Raw genomic sequence first — 24,681 nt, 5'->3', positions numbered from 1 at the left:
GCATGACAAATACGAACGTTTGCGAGAAAATACGATGGAAAACAATTATGCACTACATCTCTGTATTATCCTCTTAGCGTCGAAAGTTCGAAAGAATACAGCTGACGTTGATGAAATGAAGTGTCAATAAAATTGCTTTGTTTTATAGTTATTAACCCTGAACCTAAAAGACTTTTGCACTAATAACCGAACACTTTTGAACTAATTGTAACAAAAATATTGAAAAAGCCGCTTCCATACCATATCAACGTCCACGCAAGTTGTTCGCTGGGATACCCCAAACTACGTTGCGCTAACTTCATTCAAACTCGAAGGTCCTACGATATCTATCCACAACATTCGAAAACTGACTGTGTTACAACTGAACAAAGCATAAAATCACTTATTACATAACATTGACCAAAACAGCACACCAGGTTTTAGTTCAGGTTAAATATCGGCAAATTAAATTCTACTTTTTGCGTATTGTCATAGAGTTGGTTTTCGCTTGTGCTTGTTGTCAGGGTTGGGTTGATACAATACGGATCCAAGAAGTTTGTGCAATTGTTATGTTGTTATTATATAAGGTTGTCTGAGGCTAGGTTGCTCACTCCGGCTTGCATACTACAGTGCATCGAACGTGGACTATATTTTACTGTTTTTAGGTAAGTGTGTGGAAGTGACATGATTTATGAGATGTGTTTTGTGAACTTTCTTTTGTTTGTTATTAAAGTGTCAACGTTTTTAATTAATTGCATAATGTTTACTGTAAACATAAAACTAAGTAAGTAAGTATACTCTTTATTGTACGAAAAGAAAGGAATAATTTTATTATTACATCAGATATGTATAACATAAATGTGTAGTACAAAGGCGAACTTATCCCTAAAACTAGCACACCTGGTGGTTTTAGGGTTCCGTACTTACCTCAAAAGGGAAAAACGGAACCCTTATAGGATCACTCGTGCGTCATTTTCTCCAAAAGTACTGGACCAATTAAGTTGAAATTACACATACATACTTATGTAAATTCGTGACCCAAAGACGGACATCTTGCGTAAACAAATGAATTTTAAATATGGAGGCCACTTTTGGGGGGTAAATGAGAAAATTAAAAAATAATGTTTTTTAAACAAATATCGTGTTAATGAAAGAGCTCATTTTGAGAATCGCATCGTAATAAATAGAAAATTTCCTACTTAGTTTTTCTTTTCGGTAAAGAATTATTCTCAGTCAACATCTTATGATAAAAAATATGAGCATTATCGCATAAAATATCAATATTTTTACAGACTAAATTTCATACCATTTCATACTGTCATAGTTTAAAATTTTACAGATCAGCTATTATTGCATTTTATTTTCCAAGCTTGACCTAATATTGTTGTGTTTCAATTTTAGAGCATTTAATAACTGGAGTCGCCTTTAAGAGCTTACCCCTCTGCCGAAAAACTTGCACAATTGTGCAAACTTTTGTATGGACTGACTGACATGGCAATTTGTACGTTACGTACAAATCATGTCAAAATAGCAATACATTTGACGTTCCCTCCCCCGCAAAAGTCGGCAGACTGTTTCGTAAAGAAAATGACAGCGATGACATCTCCAGATACTAAAAGCTATGAGGTTTGAATTAATGTATAATGGCTCCTCTACACGTTGGGCCAACGCTGACCAATCCAAGGGACGCATTTATGCGTGATATTGCTATCTCATTCTACATCCCTTGGATTGCCCGGCGTTGGCCCATCGTGTAGAGGAGCCGTAACAGTTACGCAGTTAAAAGCACCAGTTAGGAGAAAGTATCCTGACTCGGTTCATATTATTTTAGGTCAAGACCACGAACATATGAACGTTACATAACGGATGTGGTATTGTTAATTTGGTTATGTCACAAAAGCTCATTACGTAACAAAGTGCATTGACGCATAATAACAACGTAAGATGGATGATTTTGTACTATTATGTAAATACAGTAGGTAAATAATAACATAAATTTAAATAGGTTTTAATAATATGTCTTGAAACTTATACTTGCTTGAAATATTATAATAAAACTTATTTTTACTAATAGAGTTCATAAGTACTAATCTAAGTAAAGTAGGTAAGTGTATTACAGTACCTACATTACATCTTTAATTACATATCAGTAAAGGATCCATTGTAAATAAAATAATCGTACGTCTAATATTCTTCACATTAAACAAAAATAATTTATGTAGGTTTTTGTACTCACTAGTTCCAAAAACCTATTTTTTTTTAACACTTTATTGTACAAAAATAAAATAAAACCGGAAAAATAACATTCGTCATTAGTACAAAGGCGAACTTATCCCTTCAAGGGATCTCTTCCAGTTAACCTTTGAGCAATTGACCTATTTTATTTTTTAATAATACTTATATTGAATCTTTGCGTTAATATGCTTAACTTAAATAAGTGCCATCAGCGACACGGTAATGTGACCTAAATAATACCATATCCACAATTTTAAAGATGGTTTTATTTTCTCACTAATTAAGGATTCAAATCACGCTTGGACATTGACGCTCAAAATGGGGCCAAATGATTCATTTTTGCTCAACAAAATTTAAGGCCCACTCGCCAAACAATTTACTTCCAAGTCAGTATTAAAATATACCTTATGCTGTACAAAATAGGATAGAATTTCGGAGTTTGAAAGCTTGGCAGTATCGAATTCCTCTGTGGATTACGAAGCCGTATGAATTGAACGTGATTTTATTTGAGTTATTCATTCGTTTTTTAAGTGAAAATATTATATAAGAAGAAAACTTCGTGTAGATTTTATATATCATAATAAAGATTGGCGCCTATTTCACCAACTTGACAGTAAAATTAACACATGACATTGACAATTTCATATACATTTGTTGGATGGGTCGGTAAGCGACGATACATAGCGTCAATGTGTACTTGTTGGACCAGTAATGTGCGGTGAATTGTCAATGTCAGGTGACAATTGTCAGTGTGGTGAATAGGGGCCGATGTTGACTTGTATAAATGTCAGCTCATGCAAAAAACACTTCTTGGTGAAAGTTTGTGGCATCAATGTCACCAGGCCCCTGTTTCACCAACGTGACAGGTGCGGCGAATTGTAAAATCACTGTTGCTGACGTCACAGGCATCCATGGGCTACGGTTACCGCTTACCATCGGGCGGGCCGTATTCCTGTTTGCCACCATCATTGTATTATTAAAAAAAACTTTATTATATCGGATAAAAACAGATATTTCTCCTGCGAGGTTTCTGACAATTGTCACAAGAAACACTACAATTGTCACGAAATTCCGACATATAACTCATTACCTGTCAAGAATTACCTACAATTCTTCTAAATCTTTGACAATTGTCAGAAACCTCGCAAGAGAAATATCTGTTTTTATCCGATATAATAAAGTTTTTTTAAATAATACAATGATGGTGGCAAACAGGAGTACGGCCCGCCCGATGGTAAGTGGTAATCGTAGCCCATGGATGCCTGTGACGTCAGCAACAGTGATTTTACAATTCGTCGCACCTGTCACCGATGTGAAATTGGGGCCAGAAAACAGTCAAATTATGATATTAAAAATGAATTTAAGTTCATACAAAAAGTAGATAACTGTGCCTATGAACGATTAAGTCACGTTTCAATTTTAAAACTACATAATATGTATATGTGCATCTTGTTAAGAATCCACTTGTAGATTACCTAATTTAGTGTAATAGTACTAAAGTACTAAAAAACACGCGTACCTATATAGGGACCTACATAATAAGTATACATAGTACGAGATAACAAAAATGTCTTCCTCATGTCTTTTACGAAAATAAATGCACTTCAATTATTCTCGTAAGTCGTAACTATTCATGATAATGTTAACCGGTTGAATGGTTTCGCGCCATTTTTTTGCTCTCCTTGTCTACACTAGCTAGTCATTCACTCCCATCATCTACACCATAAATCTAACTTTATTAAAATAGAAATAAAGTCTCAATTCACTTGTCAAAGAAACAAGTTCACGATACGTGACGCCAGTAACGTCAAAGGATAGACTCCAGCGCATTCGAAACCCAAAGCGTATAATTTAATTTGAACCGTAACTTCATTCGAATACAGTTCATTTTGCTAACGGTTTTATATATTGCAGTCTCGCTCTACTTTCGATGTTCAAATTTTCCCGTTAGCTATGTGTAGCGGTCCCCTCATTGGCCATACAAGCCGTGACGGCAACCTCCTTAGTAAAGAAGACCGTATTCCTTCACCAGTTCCATTTAAATTAAGTCTTATTCAATTTAGCCGGCTGCTCGACTTAAATGACACGCAATTTCTAACTCTATTTGCATGTAACACCGTTAATATTAGATTGCATTACACATTCAGCTGTAGACAGGCTGAGTTTTAGAAGTTCATTTTGTACGCAAACGAAGATAACTTTGAACGTGTTCCGTGGATTCTAGAAATCTTTGCGTGAGCGATTTTGGACTTTAGTGTCAAATGTTTAAAGTTGAATTTCAAAGTGTTTGTGTGTCTAATATTTTAGACATAGTTTAAATCAGACACGTGAAAGTTTTGCAGTGAAAAGCAAGTTTTGATTAGTTTTGTTATCAGATTATCTAAGGATGTGATTTGTTAAAGGATTTATAATGATGTAGGTAAGTGTATCTATATACAAATTAGGACGTTATAAACTTTTGATATTAGTATTGATAATATAATTTTCACCACACCAGCTCGGAAAGCCTTACTTTGCACTTCAAAAACTGATAGCAAAGTTGCATTTTATTCACATGTGAGGCAAAGTAATCAAATGCAAATTTTGAGTTGTTTTCTTATGTTTGCTGGTAGAATTGACTTTTAAATGATGATTTTGGATGATAAATATTTAATAACATTAATTTGGATTTGATTTGGTTTGATTTTGTTTGATATTTTACATTTAATATTTGCTTCGGGTTGGTGTGGTGAAAAATTTTGTGTTTCACTCGGGGGCAAATTTTGTTTAACCCTCGTGCTTTGAAACCCTCGCAACGCTCAAGATTCCATTTCCGAACCACTCGCTACGCTCGTGGTTCAATTTTGGAATCTTTCGCTTGCTTGGGTATCAATATTAGCACGAGCGGTTAAACAACAACTTTGCCCCCTTGTAAAACAAATAACTATTGTAGACCTATAAAAACGCCATGCAATTTAAATTCTAGTTAAATACTGAACAGTAATATAACTAACATAAAAAGATAAAAATAACTTCGAACAATCATGGCGTTAAACATAAACGCGCTACAAGCGTTAATTAGCTTTTTTTTTTACCCTAATCTGTCATTTTCACTTATGTTAAATTAATAAATAAATTTACTAATTGAGGCTTGTAAGGGGTAACTGGGTAAGAATGTCAGTTCGTGATTCAATTTCTTTACCTATATGTATATATAGGTATCATGCAAGCAACATTGTCGTATTCTGTTTCCGCTTTAACGAAAAAAAAAAACACTTTCGTGTACATACGGTACCAATATTAAGTAGGTAAAAAAAATGTAGGCGCGAATGGTTATCGTTCCATAGAAAATTTGAATTTCGCGCCTTTATCTACTGACAAAGTGTGATACCTAACTACATAATTATTTACAATTGCAATGATGATGATGTGCAATCTTAAATATTTAATGTAGTAGGTAATTAAAACCAAAATATTACTTTGCTAATCCGCGAAAAGATAACGTGCTAGTCAATCAGTGCTAACCCGTTATACTTACTTGCGTAATTTTGTAGCAGGTAGGTAATATTTACATTACGGGGGTGACATCGTCACTGCGTGACGAAACCCCACAATTTTAATATTGTATAATAATTTGCTCGTCTTTATTATTTTTTATCAGAAATCTTCCTAAATTAATGATCAGACGAGCAAATAAATAAGTACAATGAAAACAAACTTTTGAAACTCTTCTGTTTCGCATTTAATAGATAAGTAGGTATCTAATTGAAATTGAAACGCCTAAACACAAAAGTCAATTATTTATTTCAGTGCGTAATTGGACTTTTGAAAGGGACTTTACGAATTTATTTGTCACTTTTGAAGAACTTATTTGAATTATTAACTTTACTGTTGTAATTGGTTTAGATTTGTACTTCTTGTAAAACTTGTACTATTGTGTAAATAATATTTTTTATCTAGCCTTACTTTAAATGATAGAACAAGTAATAAAAAAAACAGGCATAGTATATTAAAATAAGCTTCAACCCGCGACTTCGTCTTCAAATAATTAGTCATTTCCATAGAACACTCCCTTCATAACCTTTAATGATGATTTCCGTAATAAAATTATGTTAGGTTTACTTTTCTAGAACACTAACTATTACTGTTAGTGTTCTAGAAAAGTATCTGTATTATACAGGGTGGTCAAAAAATAAGTGCATTCCCGTTGCCAGGGAGGTTTTGGGATTACACTGAGCAACTTTTACTATAGGACCAACCCCAAAATCGCGAAAAAAAATTTGGCTCTTTCATACATTTTGGCTGGTCCATTTTCTATGGTAGCGTAAATTTTTTTTTCGCGATTTCGGGGATGGTCTCATAGTAAAAGTTGCTCAGTATAATCCCAAAACTTCCCTGGCAACGGGTATGCACTTATTTTTTGGCCACCGTGTATACCGTTGAATTTAAAACTAAATTATCAAAAATTAACATGCCAAATATCGGCTCCTTAGCTTTATCAGAAGTGTTAAGGGGCCCACTGATTAACAGTCCGCCGGACGGTATCGGCCTGTCAGTTAGAACAAAATTTTGACAGTTCCGAACAACTGACAGGCCGATACCGTCCGGCGGACTGTTAATCAGTGGGCCCCTTTAAAGAAATAGCGTCATGTACCTACCTGTCATTTTTCCGGAATGCCCCTGAACTTAGAGGATATAACCAAACGGAGTAGCCATTAACAGGCGTTCCCCTCTGTCGAAAATAGGCGGCCAATGGTCATACACATTGTATGGACTGACGTTAATCTTGTCTGACAAGGCTATTTTTACGTTACGTATACATTTGACGTGCCCCTCCACCGCAAAAATCGGCAGACTGTTTTGTACCGAAAATTACAGACATGGCGTCTCAGTTTGGTTATATCCTCTAAGCCCCTGAAGGTAAGATTATTTGGTCCAATTTTGAAAAAGACAGCAAAAAAACCTCTACACAAATAAATTTATTTAGGCCTAATATTTGCCAAGGCCGTCCTAATGATATCTTGTATTGACATGTATCAGGGAATATCATCGTATTCCGTAAATAAGGGGTGGGTTAAATGTCACATGCACCCGCGTCACACAATATGGGTGATATTTGCTTGTCGTAAATGTTCCTAATTTAGGAATATGTGTGTGGTAAAAATGTGTAAATAAAATGTGGATATTTTCGTAATATTCAAAGATCTTCCTTTCTATTTTCTTTTTTTGAGATGAAAAAGGATATTTTATAGAAAAGCAAGCTTCTTCAGGTAACCTTTCGATTTTCCGAGAGCATAATTATGTACCTAGTACTTTATTCCGACGTCTACTACCAAAAATCATATTTCAGCAGACAGTGAAATGTTATGTTCTTGCTTTTTGGTGTAAAATCAGTTCCTTTCTTACCATTTTGATAAAAGCATCATAGAGATACCATCTTTAAAAAATTCTATGGGTTTTTAAAGACACGGAGTCCGATTCGGCCTCACGAAATTTGGAAAATGAAACAACAAAATTGTTATTTTTTATTTGATAGTTGCTGATTTGATTATGCAATAAATTATGAATTATGAATTATTAATTTACGTTCTTCCTGATATTTTATTACAAAATGAAAACTAAAGCATTTATGCTATTTATGACGCAAAAATATTAAAAGATGTATCCTTATTTTGAGATGTAACCATCTTATCTTATCTTATTGTTTTCGGGGGCCCTTGCGGATACACTTCGACCCATAGGGATCTTTTGTCCAATTACCCCCTAGAAAAGATCCGTCAACTACTCAAGACCTTTTCCCACCGTATCCTTGTGCCGGATGATGGAGCTCATGGGTAGCGTTTAGAAGTCCTTTGGTTCCAGATATCCTGCTCCAAAGTCCTTCATTCTTTGTCTGACGAGGGCGTGAGATGTAACCATACATTTTGTTTACTTCCAGATCAATAGTCTCCTAAAATGCGTTCAAGCTGGTGGACGGTGGTGGTGTTAGCCACTCTTGCGTTGCGATCGCAAGCCGATGGGGGGTTTAGGCTGCCCGATCAGCCGCCCAAAGAAGAAAGGGAGGAGGGGAGGTCATTACATTTTAATGGAGGCCAAGGCAGATCGGTAAGATATTTTATAATAAGATTTTATTTAGGACTATATCTAAATCCGAATAATGATACCTATATGGTATAATAGTGTTTGAGAGAAAATCATTGTTTTTTCAAGCAAGCAAGGCAATTTTCGTCATGCTAGGCTATGTAAATGTTGAGGAAATTTTGGGTACTTATTCTAATTTTTTTTTGGACATTCAACAGTCCTTCTAGATTTTCTAAAGTTCATATCTACCGAAAATGCTTCAAGTATACTTAATTCAAAACATATCATGACTTTGGTACTGATCAAAATTACGTCGAGATTTAAATCTACATACAGGCACAAAGAGAAATAAAGCTCCATTAACCAAACAGATAAGACAATTAAACTTAGAATAAATTTAAAAGTGGAAATATTACTGTCTTGGGTGACTTCCAATATGACTTGGAACTCCGGTAGCCGTTTAAGAAGTGTAACACTCTTACGGTAGATGTCGCTAGGGTCCCCTTAACCCATATGGTGGAAAGATTTGCTGGCTATGGATGAGGTCTTGGTGGTTCAGATGGCAGAGCGCTGGAGTATCGATCCAGAGGCCGTGAGTTCAAGTCTCACCCAAGACAGTAATTTTTCCACTTTTAAGTTTATTCTAAGTTTAATAGCATCGTACGCAGACGTTTCTGCTTGTTAAAAATTTAGATAAGACAATGCCATATTTTATAGAGCGCGTTTGGTACATTCGTCCATGGCTTTAAGAGAAATTTAAAGCTTAATAGTGAATTTTGTCCACCTAAGCACCAGATCACCAGAGCATTGTGCCTCTTACCTTGAAATAACAAGAGAGGGGTATTGTTATATATGGTTTCGAACTGGTGATGGGAGTAGAAGTGATACACCTTATGTGTGATAGTATAAGAACGTATATTCTCTAAATGCCTGCCTATATATACACGTTAGGTTGTGCTGACACAAGCAATATGCGTTTATGTTACAGTAAACCATTGTGTTACTGTTAAACACTGAAAGTGGCTAATTGCCATATTACAACCTGAAAAAAACTATATTTCCAGCCTGAAGCCCAAGGCCGAGGGTTCCTGGACTGGCTAGGCTTCGGCGAAGACCAGGACCCTTACATCCAACAGGCGACGCAGCAGTGCGTCAACGGGGACCTTGGGGACTGCTTCAAGGCGCAGGCACTACGCTCCTTTGATGATTTCTTCGACAGGCCTGCTTACCAGTAAGTAAAACTCCAAGATCCAAAATGGCTGCCGTATAGACACGGTAATGATTTTCAACCTTAATTATTATATGCCTTAATCTGGAGTCCGTTTTTGGCAACCTTATGGTAAGAATTCGAGTAAGAACACATTCTTACGAAAGCAACTGGCTCAAAAATATTCTGAAAAACTGGCATCTTTCTTGTGTACGGTTTTGGTAAACTTTAATAAGGCTTTAATCATACAGCTTTTAAGAAGTAATAGGTTGGAACATGCCTAGAAGGGTTAGGTAAGAATAATTTTCTTACCTTTGAAATCGATTTATTTTATGATATCCACAGGAAAGCCGCATAACCTTAACTCATACTTAAATAGTTTTTGACCCGAGTATCATCTAACTTTCTATATAATATGAAAAGCCGTATAGGGTCCAGTCATCTCACGATCAAAACTTCAGGGTACCTTTTATACACATATATTATGTTGGACTAATGATAACTAACTTGTCAAACTTATCACAGGCTATCAGAAAACGCTGTTCTGGTGAAGGTGGAGTCCCAAGCCAGAGCTCTGGCCAGAGAACCTCCACAGCTTAGCTCCCAGCCGCGCAGTGAGGACTCCGACTGGGACGCCTTGGTCAAGTTCGGCATGAGGAAGATTGAACGGTAAGTCTTCGTTAATCGTTTTATGGTTAAAATACAGACACCGTCAGAAAACGCTGGTGAAGGTGGAGTCCCAAGCCAGAGCCCTGGCGGGAGAACCCCCACAGCTAAGCTCCCAGCCGCGCAGTGAGGACTCAGACTGGGATGCCTTGGCCAAGTTCGGCATGAGGAAGATTGAACGGTAAGTCTTCGTTTGATGGTTAAAATACAGACACCGTCAGAAAACGCTGGTGAAGGTGGAGTCCCAAGCCAGAGCCCTGGCCAGAGAACCCCCACAACTCAGCTCCCAGCCGCGCAGTGAGGACTCCGACTGGGATGCCTTGGCCAAGTTCGGCATGAGGAAGATTGAACGGTAAGTCTTCGTTTGATGGTTAAAATACAGACACCGTCAGAAAACGCTGGTGAAGGTGGAGTCCCAAGCCAGAGCCCTGGCGAGAGAACCCCCACAGCTAAGCTCCCAGCCGCGCAGTGAGGACTCAGACTGGGATGCCTTGGTCAAGTTCAAACTTATCACAGGCTATCAGAAAACGCTGTTCTGGTGAAGGTGGAGTCCCAAGCCAGAGCCCTGGCGGGAGAACCCCCACAGCTAAGCTCCCAGCCGCGCAGTGAGGACTCCGACTGGGACGCCTCGGTCAAGTTCGGGATGAGGAAGATTGAAAGGTAAGTCTTCGTTTGATAGTTTTAGGTAAAGCCAACATCAGATAGATTATAGCAATTGTAATGACCAAATACAGCCTGATTTTTAATTGTACGCATTTTTAAAGGACTTATAAGAAGATAAGTCAATCCGGGATCAAAAGTACATGATTTCCAATGAATAAAGGATGACTCACGTTATAGTTAGGGAGGCGAATAGGGGAAAATTCGGCAATACTCGAGCGTGGCAGTTTAAGATATGAGAGATACGTTAGACCTAATAGAAGAACCTTGTAAAGTATTTAGCTCTATATGTAGTGACGCACGCCTAGGATAGACGATCAGATTAGTAAAAAAAAATGGATAGTCTGAAATACTCGAGCGCCTCAGATTAAGATATTGGGGGTTGATTTTAGTGTTTAAAGACTAAATTTAACTAATCTGACGATAAGTCCTTGACGCCGCCGAGTTATAGGGTCGCGAACTTGTAAAAAAAAAACGTTAATCCGGCATTCTCGAGCGCGATTTTTTTATTTTTTATTTTGAAGAATATAATCTAAAACTTACTAAAAATACAAAATCTGCCGGTTTCCGCATGACCGGAAGTGTGGAGGAGCCATTTCGTCTTCCTAAGAACGCGTTGCGGCATATAAGTCGCGAACGATACATTTTACAAAAAAAAAAGTTTAAATAAACAAAAAAGGTAATTTTATTGTCATTCTTAAATTCCCCGTTTTATCAAGGAGAAAGAAAGGAAAAAAAAGAAACCAAAAAACCTTTTTCGGTCAGATTAAGAGAACCCACCAACATTTTTGTCAGATTAAAAAAATATGCTTTCAGGATACCGAGATAAACCTCCCCTATGAAAATCTGACGCGCTCGAGTATTTCAAAAAAACTTTTTTTTTTTGCATTTTCAAAAATTCATCGTAACTTATCGTCACGCCGAAATCGTCAGTTTTTTTAAAGGAAGCTTCCTTGGGGCCTACTTAACACCCCTTCCGAAAATCTGACGCGCTCGAGTAAATTTTTTTTTTTTGCATTTTTGACTACTTTATATGCCTACCCCCACCACGCAAACCGGCAGATTAGTATACCGTTGTTATCAGAGGCACTCGGGGCATTCGTAGTATGAATATCTGACGCGCTCGAGAATGCCCAAGTAACTGTTTTTTTTAACATTTTTGAAAAACCGTACACGCCAAACCCACCGCTAAAATGGTTTTTGCCATACGAGCTTTTCTTTTCGAAATTATTTTATCTTTCGATTTTGATAGGTCTCGACGGCGCCGTTGAATTACGCCATTTAGCTACCTCGCCTCCCTAACTATTAGTCCGAGCCGCGTCCGGGCCGGAGCGTCCGGCGCATCGTTTTCTATGGAGCGTCACGTGATCGCCTGTCATGTCATAGAAAAGTAAGCGCAGGAAGCTCCGGCCCGGAGACGGTCCGGTCTAACGTGAGTCATCCTTAAAGCTCTTTAAGATTTATTTCATATTTTCCGACTTGTTACATGAGCGACTTGTGCAAAATGATATTGAATAATAAGTTTAATAGCAAACTACATGTTTTTTTGGCTACATTGGTAGCTAAATAGTACACCTACCGATAAGGAGCTATCTACTAATGTCGCTTACGAACGTTTCTCTTTTATTTTTGCTTACAATGTTTGGAAGCCGGGATTTGCGTTTCATCTACAAAATATCATCTGACCAAAGTCCGTTTTGGTTTGGGCTGATTTCTTATACAACGGCAGTTCTGATTCTAACTGACATTAAACAGTGTCAGTTACAAAGGAATACAAATGATAAATTTGAAGCATTTCACTGAATTTCGGGATCTAAAACAAACTACATTTTCCAACAATCTCCACAATGTGCCAGGAACTCTAAATGTCACAGTCAACGGTTCTCTTCGAAATTCAAACCGAATCAACCAGCATGCGATACTCGTAATGCGGCGTTCAATAATTCATTTATCTTGCCAAATCACATGCTGATGCCAAAGGCGATAGCATAATTATGCAAAGCAGTAAGACAACTAAGTTGAAACATAATGATGCAATGTAATAAGAACACTGTTGGTTTTCCATAATTTCTGCACGACTTTTTGGTCCCCTTTTCAATTTAGTTTTTAGTTTTAGTAGCCAAACGGAGCCCAGGCACCCTCAATTGGCTTAAGGAGCCGTTTGAGGGTTTGTTTATTTTTATTTAAATACCTAAAAATACAAAGTATAGATAGAAAAATACCGAATTTCTTACTGCTTTAGTACACCTGTGACGCTCTGACGGAACCAGCATTCACTTGGCAGGAACCGAACGTTTAATTTAGATGCTAAGCGGATATCCGGATTTTCAGGGCTGTGCCAACACAGAAGTGATGGGGGTGATGTTTAACATATTGACGTTTCGACAGTTTTGTCAGATTATTTTACATTAATGATGTTTTAAAATAAATTAAACAAGGTGGTTTCTGCGCTTCAAAAAAATTAGTTGATAAAAAACAATGTAATCGCAGATGTGGCTTCTCTAAGTAGTACTATATATGAATGTTAACGCTCATCATCATTAAGGAATGCAAATCGGTTATTTTTTGTATGGAAATAACCGCGGTTTCGGTTAAAAACCGATTATTTCCATACAAAAAATAACCGATTTGCATTCCCTAATCATCATCTATTAGTTTGGATTCCCAAGCCATGTAAAGGCGTATAGATAGAAGCAATAATCCAACAATACCATATACCTATTATATATATTCTTATGTCTCCGATACCAAAAGGTTGTCTGGAAGAGATCGCTCTTAAGCGATAAGACCGCCTGTTGTTACCTCTATTGTCTTGGTTTATGTTATTGTACATTTATTGTAAACTACGTGTATGTGAGATGTGCAATAAAGAGTATTGTATTGTATTGTAATACCAACAATAATCCAGCAATAATAACCTTTAACAGTACATAAGCCAAGATATCATCATTATCGACTCAAAAATAACTAAAAAAAACTCTAATACAAACGCCCCGTCCCATACAAAATGAGCTTGATTTTTCGGATCTCTTTTAACTTTACGTGATCCACTTAAGTTAAGTTATTTAACTTTTTTGATAGAAGTGGCAACCCTATCTGAAAATATTGAACTCACGTTCCCTTTTTCAATTTCCGGTTGTCTTTGATATGCCAACAAGTGATTTTATATAGGCGCATTTGAGTTAGGTACAAACAGCACCACTCCTAACTGTACATCGGTGGACCTTAAATACAAAAGGCATAAGGTCCACCGATGTACAGTTAACAGTGTGGGCGATGGTACCATTTAAAATGCAATAAAATGATTGGATTAAAGTTTGGTAAACCGTTTTTTGTTTGTAAATTAAAAACCAAAAACAAAAACGGATGAAATTCATTTGTGCACATTTTTTGTTTCATAGTCACTGGATATTCATACTACAAGTCAGACAAATTGTGCATAATTTTGTATGGGCTGACGTGACGTCAGATAATGACATGGCTATTTATACATTACGTACACATCATGTACAAATAGCCATACATATTTGACGTGCCCCTCTCCCCGCAAAAATCGGCAGACTGTTTTGTGCAGAAAATGACAGCCAAGGCGTCTCCAGTTACTAAATGCTCAGAAACGGCACGGCTCAAGTAGATTTTTGACTGATTATATTTCTAAGAAGCAATTTCAACCACACAGACTTTGCTGGTTCGGTCACCTATTAAGAATGGGAGAGGATCGGGCTGCCAAGAGGGCGTACCTGGGAAGACTGACTGGTGGCAGCCTGGTAGGTCGGCCCAGACACCGCTGGGGAGACAGTGTCGAAGCGGATCTGCGTCAGCTTCAAGCCGATAATTGGCAGGAAACGGCGCAGGATCGGGAAAAGTGGCGTGCTCTCGTTTCGGAGGCCAAGATCCTCTTTGGATCGCTGAGCCATATTAGTTAGTTAGTTAATTTCTTTTAAACGTTGTGGGAAGGATTTATAGTTACCTAATCATTTTTATTCGTCCACAGGTTCTTGAGGTCTACAGCCCTGGAAATGAACCTGGATGATGACGTCACGTCTAATGGTGTCATCGCACCGAGGTTCCTCGACGAGATCGCAGATGAAGTCGACGTTATTGAGGATAAGAAGGCACCGCCTTTCCGTGAGTAGACAATTTATTTACAAACAAGTACCGTAAAACATTATAACATTGCCCTTTCTACATAACTTTGCCCACCGCGTCAAAGTTCAGTAAAAGCGTAATAACTTAAAAGTACACTTTCTTCAGAAAGTGTGTAACTAAATACTTTTAAGTTATTTCGCTTGTCTGATGATCTATCTACTCAGTTATACCACTCCCGTCGTAGGTAGGTACCATCAATCTACGCGAGAGTTATGGTGACAGTTTCGCGAAAAATTTCCGCGTAGGTATCTACAATTATGTTGAATTACCAAATCATTCCCATTATGTTGAAAACTTGAGAGTCTTTTATCCCATTATTAATTTAATAACGAATACCTATAAAATAAAATATTATATTTATTATGTCTCATTATTGTTTTGCTCAAATCCATCTAGATTGGATCGATGCTATGTTTTGATTTAATTAAGCCTATTTATAGCAAGACTAAACATTCTATTACTGAACCAATCAGCTTTATTTCATCTTGTTATTGTTGTTTTCATTTCGTCTTGTTTAGTCTGTCGCACTCATTGACGTATATCTCAGGACTGGCCTTACGAGCAATAAGAATGGGGCATGAATGGAGCCAGTACAGCGGTGTGACACCGCTACAATCGACGACCGGTCTGGCCTAGTGGGTAGTGACCCTGCCTGTGAAGCCGATGGTCCTGGGTTCGAATCCCAGTAAGGGCATTTATTTGTGTGATGACACAGATGTTTGTCCCTGAGTCATGGTTGTTTTCTATGTATTTAAGTATTTATATATTATATATATAGTTGTCTGAGTACCCTCAACACAAGCCTTCTTGAGCTTACTGGGGGACTTGGTCAATCTGTGTAAGAATGTCCTATAATATTTATTTATTATTTATTTATTTATTTACAACGCGATTGGTTGATGAGTTCGCATAACGCGCGCGTTTGTCGCAACTAGTTGCGTTAGGCTGCACGATTGGCTCGAATTCGTGAGTAACACCGCTAACTAGTAAGTACCATTTCTAGTGCTCGTAAGATCCGTCCTTACGAAGTAATATCATAGTTCTATGGTCGCACTACGATCATTGTGTCTGTGTTAATTTTACCTATAGTCTGTAGTATAGGCTTAAAAAGTTATTTAAAAAAGAGTAACAAAATCCCCAAATGGCTTCTTAAGCCAGTTGAGGTTAGATGAAAACATTACATGATCAAATAATGTAGGTTAAAGTCAGGTCGTTCAGTGACAGATCCAGGTGGTTTGGTATTTGGTTGGTTAATCAATAAATGTTATAACTACCCGAAAATGTACAAATTATTTGTTTACTTTTATTTAAGTACCGTAAAATGGGATGAGTAGCGATTACGAGGGCAGTTGGGTTATGAATGGGGGTGAGGAGGGATGACAGAGGGGTGAGTTGGTTTTTACAGGCTACTGCTACGTAATAGTATTTTATACAATCGTGATATAATAGAGAGTTTTTCAGTCGAGTACCGTGTTCAGGCAACGAAGCTTGCTGAGTTGCCTAAGTAAGGTACGAGATTGAAAAGCTTGATTATATCACTATTGTATACAATACTTTTTCTACTAGTCAACAAATAATAATACTTTAAACTAGTAGAATCATACAAACAAACCAAACCAAAAGTATACAGCTAAGATTCGCGAGCTGCCGCGATACCTTCATACGGCGGGCTGGTCAATGACACCTTCTCGTAACTCATGAGGCCCTGGTACTTGCTCCGCGCTAAATTAAATTTTTAAACAGTTGTTTTCTCGATTTTGGCCACCGTAGCCTATGGAGACTAACAAGCAACACTAAGTGGTTTTCGTAGTCTATGAATGTTGCTATATTAAGGGTGTCACATGCGCGTTTCTGACTTACGAACCAATTGTTTCTACTATACAACCTAAAATAATTAATTTGAGCTATGGTTTTGTTTCGTCCTCTTGATCGCGGTGAGCTGTGATTGGTCAATTTCATTATAGTTGACTAAACTGTATCGAAATGAATATTATAGTTGAGTTGGGAGCCCATACATTAAAAATACCCAATTGCAGTTTGGTATAAGAAATCTTAATTCAAGAATTACAGTCGACTAGTAGAAAAATTATATATTCTAATAACTAATCAAGCTATTATGATGTTCATAATCCCAAAGTGTCGATCCAACATTTTTCAAAACTCACCTTAGTAGGAAATACCTCGTCACCCCAACTACGGCCTACGGGGTGAGCTGGGATTTCCTACTATTTCGTGTTTACCTCTAAAGTTATGAAATGAAAGAACAAATTATCATTGACAAAGTAAAATTCATACATGCGGAATACTTTTTTTGTATACATATAAATCAATGTGCCACATATAAAAATAAACTTATATCCAGGTTTGACCTTCAATTTCGTCCCTACTCACCCCATTTTACGGTACCTAAAGATACAGAGTATAATAATGTCACATTTTAAGAGTTCCTTATTACCAGGTCGTCATAAGCTGAAGAAGCTCATCATCCCCATGCTGCTGATCCTCAAGCTGTTCAAGCTGAAGCTGCTTCTGTTCCTGCCGCTCATCCTGGGTCTCGCCAGCTTCAAGAAGTTCCTTGGGTTCATGGCCCTAATCATTCCAGGTAATTCTTTTTTTTGAAGCCTAACCTCTAAAACCTTCAAGACCTTGCATGCAATATTCGAAACATTGCTCACTGCAGAGTACAATGAATTCAGTCGATCGACCAATGTAACGAAAATCGCATGCAAGTTCTTAAACCGTCTAAATGGGGCTGAGGAGATTAAAAAAAACTCGTCATAATGTGATGGTGAGAAACAGCTTTTGAGTTAAATTTTAAAAGACTACTAAGATTTACGAGGTTCTACGATTGAATGACTATAGTCATGTCTTGTTTGACAAGCGATTCAAAAGTATTTGTGTGGTACAAACAGTAACACTCCTAACTGTACATCGGTGGACATTATTACAAAAGGCGTAAGGTCCACCGATGTACAGTTAACAGTGTGGGCGATGATACGTAATGACTCCGTCATTCTGAAGATTCAACCTGACTATGAATTGTGCAACAAGACAAAGATTTTCAAAAATTAAGATGCATTCTGACTATTTCCAGGCGTGATCGGCTATTTCAAGTTCTGCAAGCCCAATAGCTCTCCTTTCTCCAGCGGCCACTACACCGGACCTCAATATTCCCCTGCTGGCATAGGCCTGGGACAGGGACCATACAGGGAAGGCAGCTACGACCACTATGAGTACCCGGTAAGTTCTGCAAACTCTTGACTTACTTTGCCCTGATGTCCTATGTCCCCTAGGTGTGTGTGTGTGCCCTTAGGATCGGTCTTGAGCTTCGTGTTTGAGTTCGCTCCAAATCTTCCCAATAAGCCTAGCCGCTGTAATTGGACGACAACGTTGTCAGTTTCCTTGGGGATTCCAGTCTAAGGCCTCTACCGGCCCGGGCCGGGCCGGGCTTGCGTCGGTATGCGGTCAGGATCCCTTCGGAGTGTGTGCCCAATCAAACAACTTAAGGATTGAGAAGTAAACATAGAAAAAATATATATTACTACCTACTAAATAAATACTGCATACATATTTCTCAGTTGGTAAAATAAATCTGCAGCTTTTAAAGCCTTCTTAAAAGGAAACCATTTCGTTAATAAAACATTTCTCTTTTTCTATAATCTTTTCAAAAGTCTCCCTAGGGACGCAAATGATTGCAAGTCAGCATAATAAAATAGAAAATTTATTCTTAATAAGGAAGTTATTTTGCAAATGGCTTTGCAATCCGGCTTAGCAATCTCTGGAATGAAATGAAACGTTTCGCAATTAACGATTTCTGGAGGACAATATAATCGTATTTTTATGGACCGAATTTTTTGAAAACAAAAACCTAGCTTATAATTTTTTTCTTGCTTTCGCTCAGTGGTGCTCTCAAATTTCTATTTTTCTTGTTAAACTACGGTGTAAATCAAATCCCCTTGTACACGAAATCCCCAGTCGCCATCAGATATATCGGAGCGGCCAACGTGCTCACAAATAGCGATTGTACCTAATATTGGACTTCATTTCAGACGGGCCACAAATACGGCGGGGGCGGCTACGGATCCGGCGGCGTCGCGTTCAGAGACCATGAGTCCCAGGCGCAGAGCCTCGCCTACAACGGTTGGGAGTACAGGAACAAAAAGGGGGGAGAGGACATCAAGGCTGAACAAGCATAAGACTGATAACTTACACACAAGAGATTGAGAACCGCATAAATGACTAAGGTCCTTTTCAGACTTTCCAGTAAGGAACGGTGTGACTTAAGCAGTTATAGTCAGAGTTATTAGATCTATCTTTTCTGCCACCTTGCTGTTAAGAGCGACAGGAAAACAATATTTATACTTTTTCTGGCCATCTTAGGAGAATGTGGACAAGGATATAGGAATGTTTCAAGTAATAACCCTTAATATGCGCCTGCGCTCCGCTTTAATTAGAAAGGAATGCTGTATGATTCAACTACATCATCCACTAGGACAAGTCAGAAAAGGATTTGAGCATGCACATTTTTGTCAGAAAACCACAGAGTTATAAAATGACGTTACATTTGTGCCATCGCATAAAATAAAATTTACATCCAGAAACTACAGAATTTAAAAAGCCTGATACCATCGCAATGTCATTATTCCTTTACAAAGACCAAAATATTAATGAAAAAGTCTAACATCACAAGTGAAGATACCTACAATGAAAGAAAACAGGTACCTACAATTTAATATTTTTTTCTATTTATATAGAAAATACCTACATACTTTTCATTTGTGTGTTTAGGTACATTCGTGGTACAATATGAAACAATTGAGTTCATTTCTTACATTTGGTGGAACATGGCAACAAGAGAAGAGATTACTTGATTGTGATTGAAAATTGACGGTACAAGATTTTGAGAATAAAATCACCAATTTAGCTCACTTGTATCATAATGTAAACATCCTATAAACATCCTAAAACACGCTGATAAATATCAGCTAAAATGTTAAGTGCTATGTACTATTAAATTATGACCGTTTTTATACTCTTTAACATAGTTTTAATTATAAAATATTTATTGTTTTGTAAATAAATTTTAAAAACAAATTCAAATCTTTTATTTCACACTCGCACTTTAACTTACTTTGCTCACTTATTCTACAACATTCAATTAAAATTTTCACCAATATTTTTTGAAATGTGTCCTAACAAGATCATAATCTTTTTTATTGTCTAGAAATTCGAACTCGTCGAAATCCTGAAATATGATCGTGTTGTCCCTGTCTGTGTCTCTTTTCGTTCTTTTGGCTTTCGGTGATATCCTGTTTGGCATTTTTTGGATCTGGCTATGGTATTTTAGTACCTTGTTGTTCCGCTTTTTGATTTTCTTGCCGAACTTGAGTGCAGCTTGGGTGGTGGGATCATCGTCTCTTTCGTCAAATTCCTCCACATCATAACTAGCTGGTGGAAGTGTTGGTTTTGTGGTCAGACGATGGGACATCATCTTCTTATTCTTTTTATTCCTCGCTATGATCTTCTGTATCGTAGATTTCGGATGCTTCTTCAATCGCTTTTTCGTTGCCTGTATCTCTTCTGGGGTCACGGGTATAAGCATTTTGTTATCTGGTTTGTCGAAATACGTATCACTCTCTTTGACTTTCTGCAAATAAAACACAAAATTAAAACGCAAAATTAGGCATTATGTCCGCCTTTTATACTTTTTACTTGTTTTTGTGCAATAAAGTTTAAAATAAATAAACAAAATTCTCAATGATGTTTCCTGTTTATCCAGTATTAAATATTTAATTATGTGTAAGTACTAACAGTGGATTTTAGGATTGTTTTCAGATCTACCTAAATATTTACTGCCAATAAGACGGTAGGAATACCTACTATCATTAATAATTATTTTGAAACACAATTGTATAAGCCATTTATAAACTTACCATGTCTTTTTTTGACTTTGCTAGAGCATTCTGTAAAAATTTTGGAGAGACCTGAAAGAAAACATAATTTTGAGTAGGTATACCTAACTATAAATTAGAATTAACGTACCGAGTTGAGTGCTCAGGGGGTACACCAGAAAAAAAATTATTTTTTTATTTTATTTATTTATTTGCCATAAATTGTATGTTTACATAAGATGGTACCATTTTACATGTCATATTGTCTCAATACAATTTTACCAGATCGGTGTAGCATATATTAAAATACAATATTTAAAATAATAGCAAGCAAAAATAGTTACTCAGTGAATACCTTACTAAGTATTATCCTCGATCACAGGATATTTTTCTTTGCAGTCAAAGCACTTTACATTTTAATAGAAGCATAACATTATAGAAAGATTCTTGTCACTATATTGCATGCACCGTTTTACCTGGTTCTACCTAAATAGAAATCCAGTAGTACACAAATTACGACCTAATATTTGATACAATAAGATTCAAAATTGTGCACTTATTTTTAACTGAGTTATTATTTTTTATTTATTTCCTAATCCATAATAATGGTATATCTCTGTAAGTAAAATATATAAATGATTTTGATTTAACAAGGCAACGGTAAAGTTGAACAATATGTATGTAAAATAAGCACGTTCTGAGTCTGAAATGCATATTTTAGTAAGTTTCAGAGAACGTTTTAATTTAGAGTGCATTTTTCTTCAAACTTCATGAAGTAAATTTGCATATTTACACCACAACAACAAGTTTTGAAAGTTTTTCCTGAATACTTAAATGAAATGAAATAATTACACTGATTTTCACTTAACAATAATGGAAAGGGCCCATTTGGCGGTCAATCGCGGACGGTCTAGAACGCAAAATGACTACTGTAATATTTTATCTATATCCTAACCTATATCCTACATAGGTAGGTTAGGTTCGTTAGGTATCTTCAAATGGCCGAAGGCCAAACAGCACAGAATAGGAAAAAATAATGTGGGTATTTTGCGTTCTTGTCCGTTAGCGAGGTAGACTATGACCGATATAGGTAAAATATTATACTAGTCCTTTTGCGTTCTAGACCATCCGCGAATAACCCCTATTTGGCTCAGACAAGCACAATCGTTTGCGCCGCCAGACTGCTGTTGAATATGCTATTGTTTCTATTGTATATTTGCTTCATATTTTTCCACCTCTTAAATTATGTCTTTCTGGTATAGCCTGTTCGATTTCTAAGATCAAGTTCGCCATACATTTACTATGGCGTACTTGATCTTAGCAAAATGTACAGACTGTACGTAGGTCTTGTTGTACTACATTTTGCGCATTTGTGACAAAGGTGTTATTATTTCACTTCATTACGACGGTAAACGATCTATTAACATTTACTGAATGTGTCCCGTCTCTTAAATCATCCTATATACCGTTACTGATAAATACACTATGTACCTAAGTATGATAGGTACCAGTGGCATAGAGAAAAAAATACATAGAGTGCTCAATCCATACATTCGTTTTAGAACCAAAACGACTAGGTATTATTTTTGTAGTTGAATCATCAGTACTTGACAATATATGTTCCGCCGACCGAAAAGTGTAATGCTCAACAATTTTCAGCTAATACTATAACCGGATTAACCGGAACTCTATTTTCAACTCCTTCCGCTTTTAATAATAGTTGTAAATTGTTGTTGTTGAAAATAATAGTCGTTTTCGTATCAAAACTGATGTATGGAGTGAGCACTCTATTCTTACTAGATTTCTCTATGACTTATGGCGTTATTAGTGATCATTATCAACGTGCAGTTTTCATAGCAAAGTAAGTAAAGTACTTCGTAATAGCTTGAAATAAAAATTGAGTAACTTTCAGGTTTGTTAAGATTCATAAATAAGGAGAGTTTATCAAAATTAATCTACAGATTTCAGAACATGTTAAATCATACCTGCACACGATTAAGATCCGCAGAAACGTAACAAATCAATGTGATCCCCAACAACGGGTAGTACATGTTAATACACTAACGTACATTGATGTTGCCTTGCGGCAACATGCCTTTTTATTAACTATGATTGGTTTTGCTTTGCGCAACATCAACACCATTGTTCAGATTTGTTGCTTTGCTAGTTTTATAGGGGGGAATTAGTGGGTAATTTTTAGGCATCGATGTCGATGGAAATAGACAGATGCATATTGCATGTGTTTATTTTATACATCGCTCTAAACTCAATATTTTAGAAGTTTTCAGACAATTATGAGAATATTTTTTTTATTTTGATCTGAGTAGTATTCAATTTTGTAATAAGGGGTCGTCTATTAATTACATCACCAAAATTTCGATTTTCTAGACCCCCTCCACCCCTGATAAACTTTTTCATAGGACAACGATAGGTCTTTAATACGCACTGTCATACTGTTGCAGTGACGTAATATGTGGATGAACCCTAAGCAGCAATGTCTGAAAACGAGAAATAAGCTTTAGTAGTTTTCTTTCCTCATAAGGTATATACTTGAATAATTTATAAACTAAAATATATGTTAAATAATTACAAAAAGTAAGTAACCGAGTCCCGAAGTGACCGAGGCCTGATTCGCACCAAAAATAAGCCACTAATAAAAAAACCTTTATCTATAGTTAAGTACAAATATTGCTTGCTTATTTAAAAGGTTGAAACTAGATAAACTAACAAACATAAGTTCAATAAGGAGAAAAAAACATATTAATACAAACTCGATTTTAAAAATGTATTAACAATGCATCGCAGAATTTTTTTCAAATTAAAAAAAAATCTTTCAGTCCCAACCCTACTTTTCTAAAACAAAACGAAAGCGTGCGTCGTTAAAGCGGAAATGGTTTTTTTAGAAACTGTATCACCATGTTCTAGTAAATACTATTATTTTGAGATCCAGGCCACCGACGGATAGATATTATGGAAATGAAAATAACGTGAAGATTTTTGTTTAAAACCAAAATGTTATTTATTATAAAATGATCGTAAACAACATTGTGTGACGATATGCATAATGTCCATCAAAGTTTGGGAAGCTACTTAACCATGCTTTTACTGGTGAGTCTAATATTTTTTTAGTTATACGATAAATACGTAAGATATTATAAATCGAAAACAACAAAAAATATGAAACCACCTACGAGATTTGATCGTTACTGACAATATAATATATACAGATATTTAAATACACAAACGGGTCTACCGCGATATAAGTAATTTCATTGTTATTACCTTAAATTCCGACGTTTCAGCTGAGTTGCACCAGCTATATCGCGGTAGACCCGTTTGTGTAATTAAATATGTGTACAAAACGCGAGAGCTTAAAGTGTTATAATCAGTGATCGTACATATTACAGCATTTTTGGTGCAGCGAAGTGTTGTTAACGGAATTGGTATAAATAATTTCAACCCTAATGATTAATTAGCGTTTATTACGTAACCTTAATTTACCATTTCAGTTGAAATTATCTATACCAATTCCGTTAACACCACGCGAATCGATTTGGTGCAGCGGAGTGGTGTTAACGGAATTGGTATAAATAATTTCAACCCTAATGATTAATTTGCGTTAATTACGTTAATATTAACCTTAATTTACCATTTCAGTTGAAATTATCTATACCAATTCCGTTAATACCACTCTGCTGCACCAAAAATGCTGGAAAATGTACGATCACTGGTTATAATATATACTGATCAGTCAACACCAATAGTGGTGAACACAGCAACGAGCCAAAGCCAATACTATAAATAAATAAATATTAGGGGGCATCTAACACAGAT

At 36.6% G+C, this 24,681-nt stretch overlaps 2 protein-coding genes across 4 annotated transcripts; one reads left to right on the top strand and one right to left on the bottom strand.

Moving 5' to 3' along the window:
- The first annotated feature begins 266 nt into the window (after positions 1 to 266).
- Positions 267 to 20,050, top strand: LOC134801041 (uncharacterized). Of its 3 annotated transcripts, none has more exons than XM_063773564.1 (8): positions 267 to 644; positions 8,132 to 8,298; positions 9,339 to 9,505; positions 10,664 to 10,807; positions 14,802 to 14,935; positions 17,415 to 17,558; positions 18,051 to 18,196; positions 19,006 to 20,050. In XM_063773564.1, the coding sequence occupies exons 2-8, from the start codon at positions 8,149 to 8,151 to the stop codon at positions 19,150 to 19,152; spliced, it is 1,032 nt and encodes a 343-aa protein (XP_063629634.1). In that variant the 5' UTR covers positions 267 to 644; positions 8,132 to 8,148; the 3' UTR covers positions 19,153 to 20,050. The 3 variants fall into 3 exon arrangements, with proteins under 3 accessions (XP_063629634.1, XP_063629636.1, XP_063629635.1); XM_063773566.1 differs by lacking the exon at positions 10,664 to 10,807 and adding an exon at positions 10,007 to 10,150; XM_063773565.1 differs by lacking the exon at positions 267 to 644 and adding an exon at positions 4,578 to 4,629.
- Positions 20,047 to 22,931, bottom strand: LOC134801052 (uncharacterized). Its single transcript, XM_063773579.1, has 3 exons — positions 22,833 to 22,931; positions 20,890 to 20,940; positions 20,047 to 20,603 (listed from the first exon to the last, which is right to left on the bottom strand). The coding sequence occupies exons 1-3, from the start codon at positions 22,896 to 22,898 to the stop codon at positions 20,124 to 20,126; spliced, it is 597 nt and encodes a 198-aa protein (XP_063629649.1). The 5' UTR covers positions 22,899 to 22,931; the 3' UTR covers positions 20,047 to 20,123.
- Positions 22,932 to 24,681: the final 1,750 nt, after the last annotated feature.

Source organism: Cydia splendana, chromosome 21, assembly GCF_910591565.1.
Source record: "Cydia splendana chromosome 21, ilCydSple1.2, whole genome shotgun sequence".
NCBI lineage: Eukaryota > Metazoa > Arthropoda > Insecta > Lepidoptera > Tortricidae > Cydia > Cydia splendana.
The sequence above is the reverse complement of the archived record's forward strand: the minus strand, read 5'-3'. Positions and strand labels throughout refer to the sequence as shown.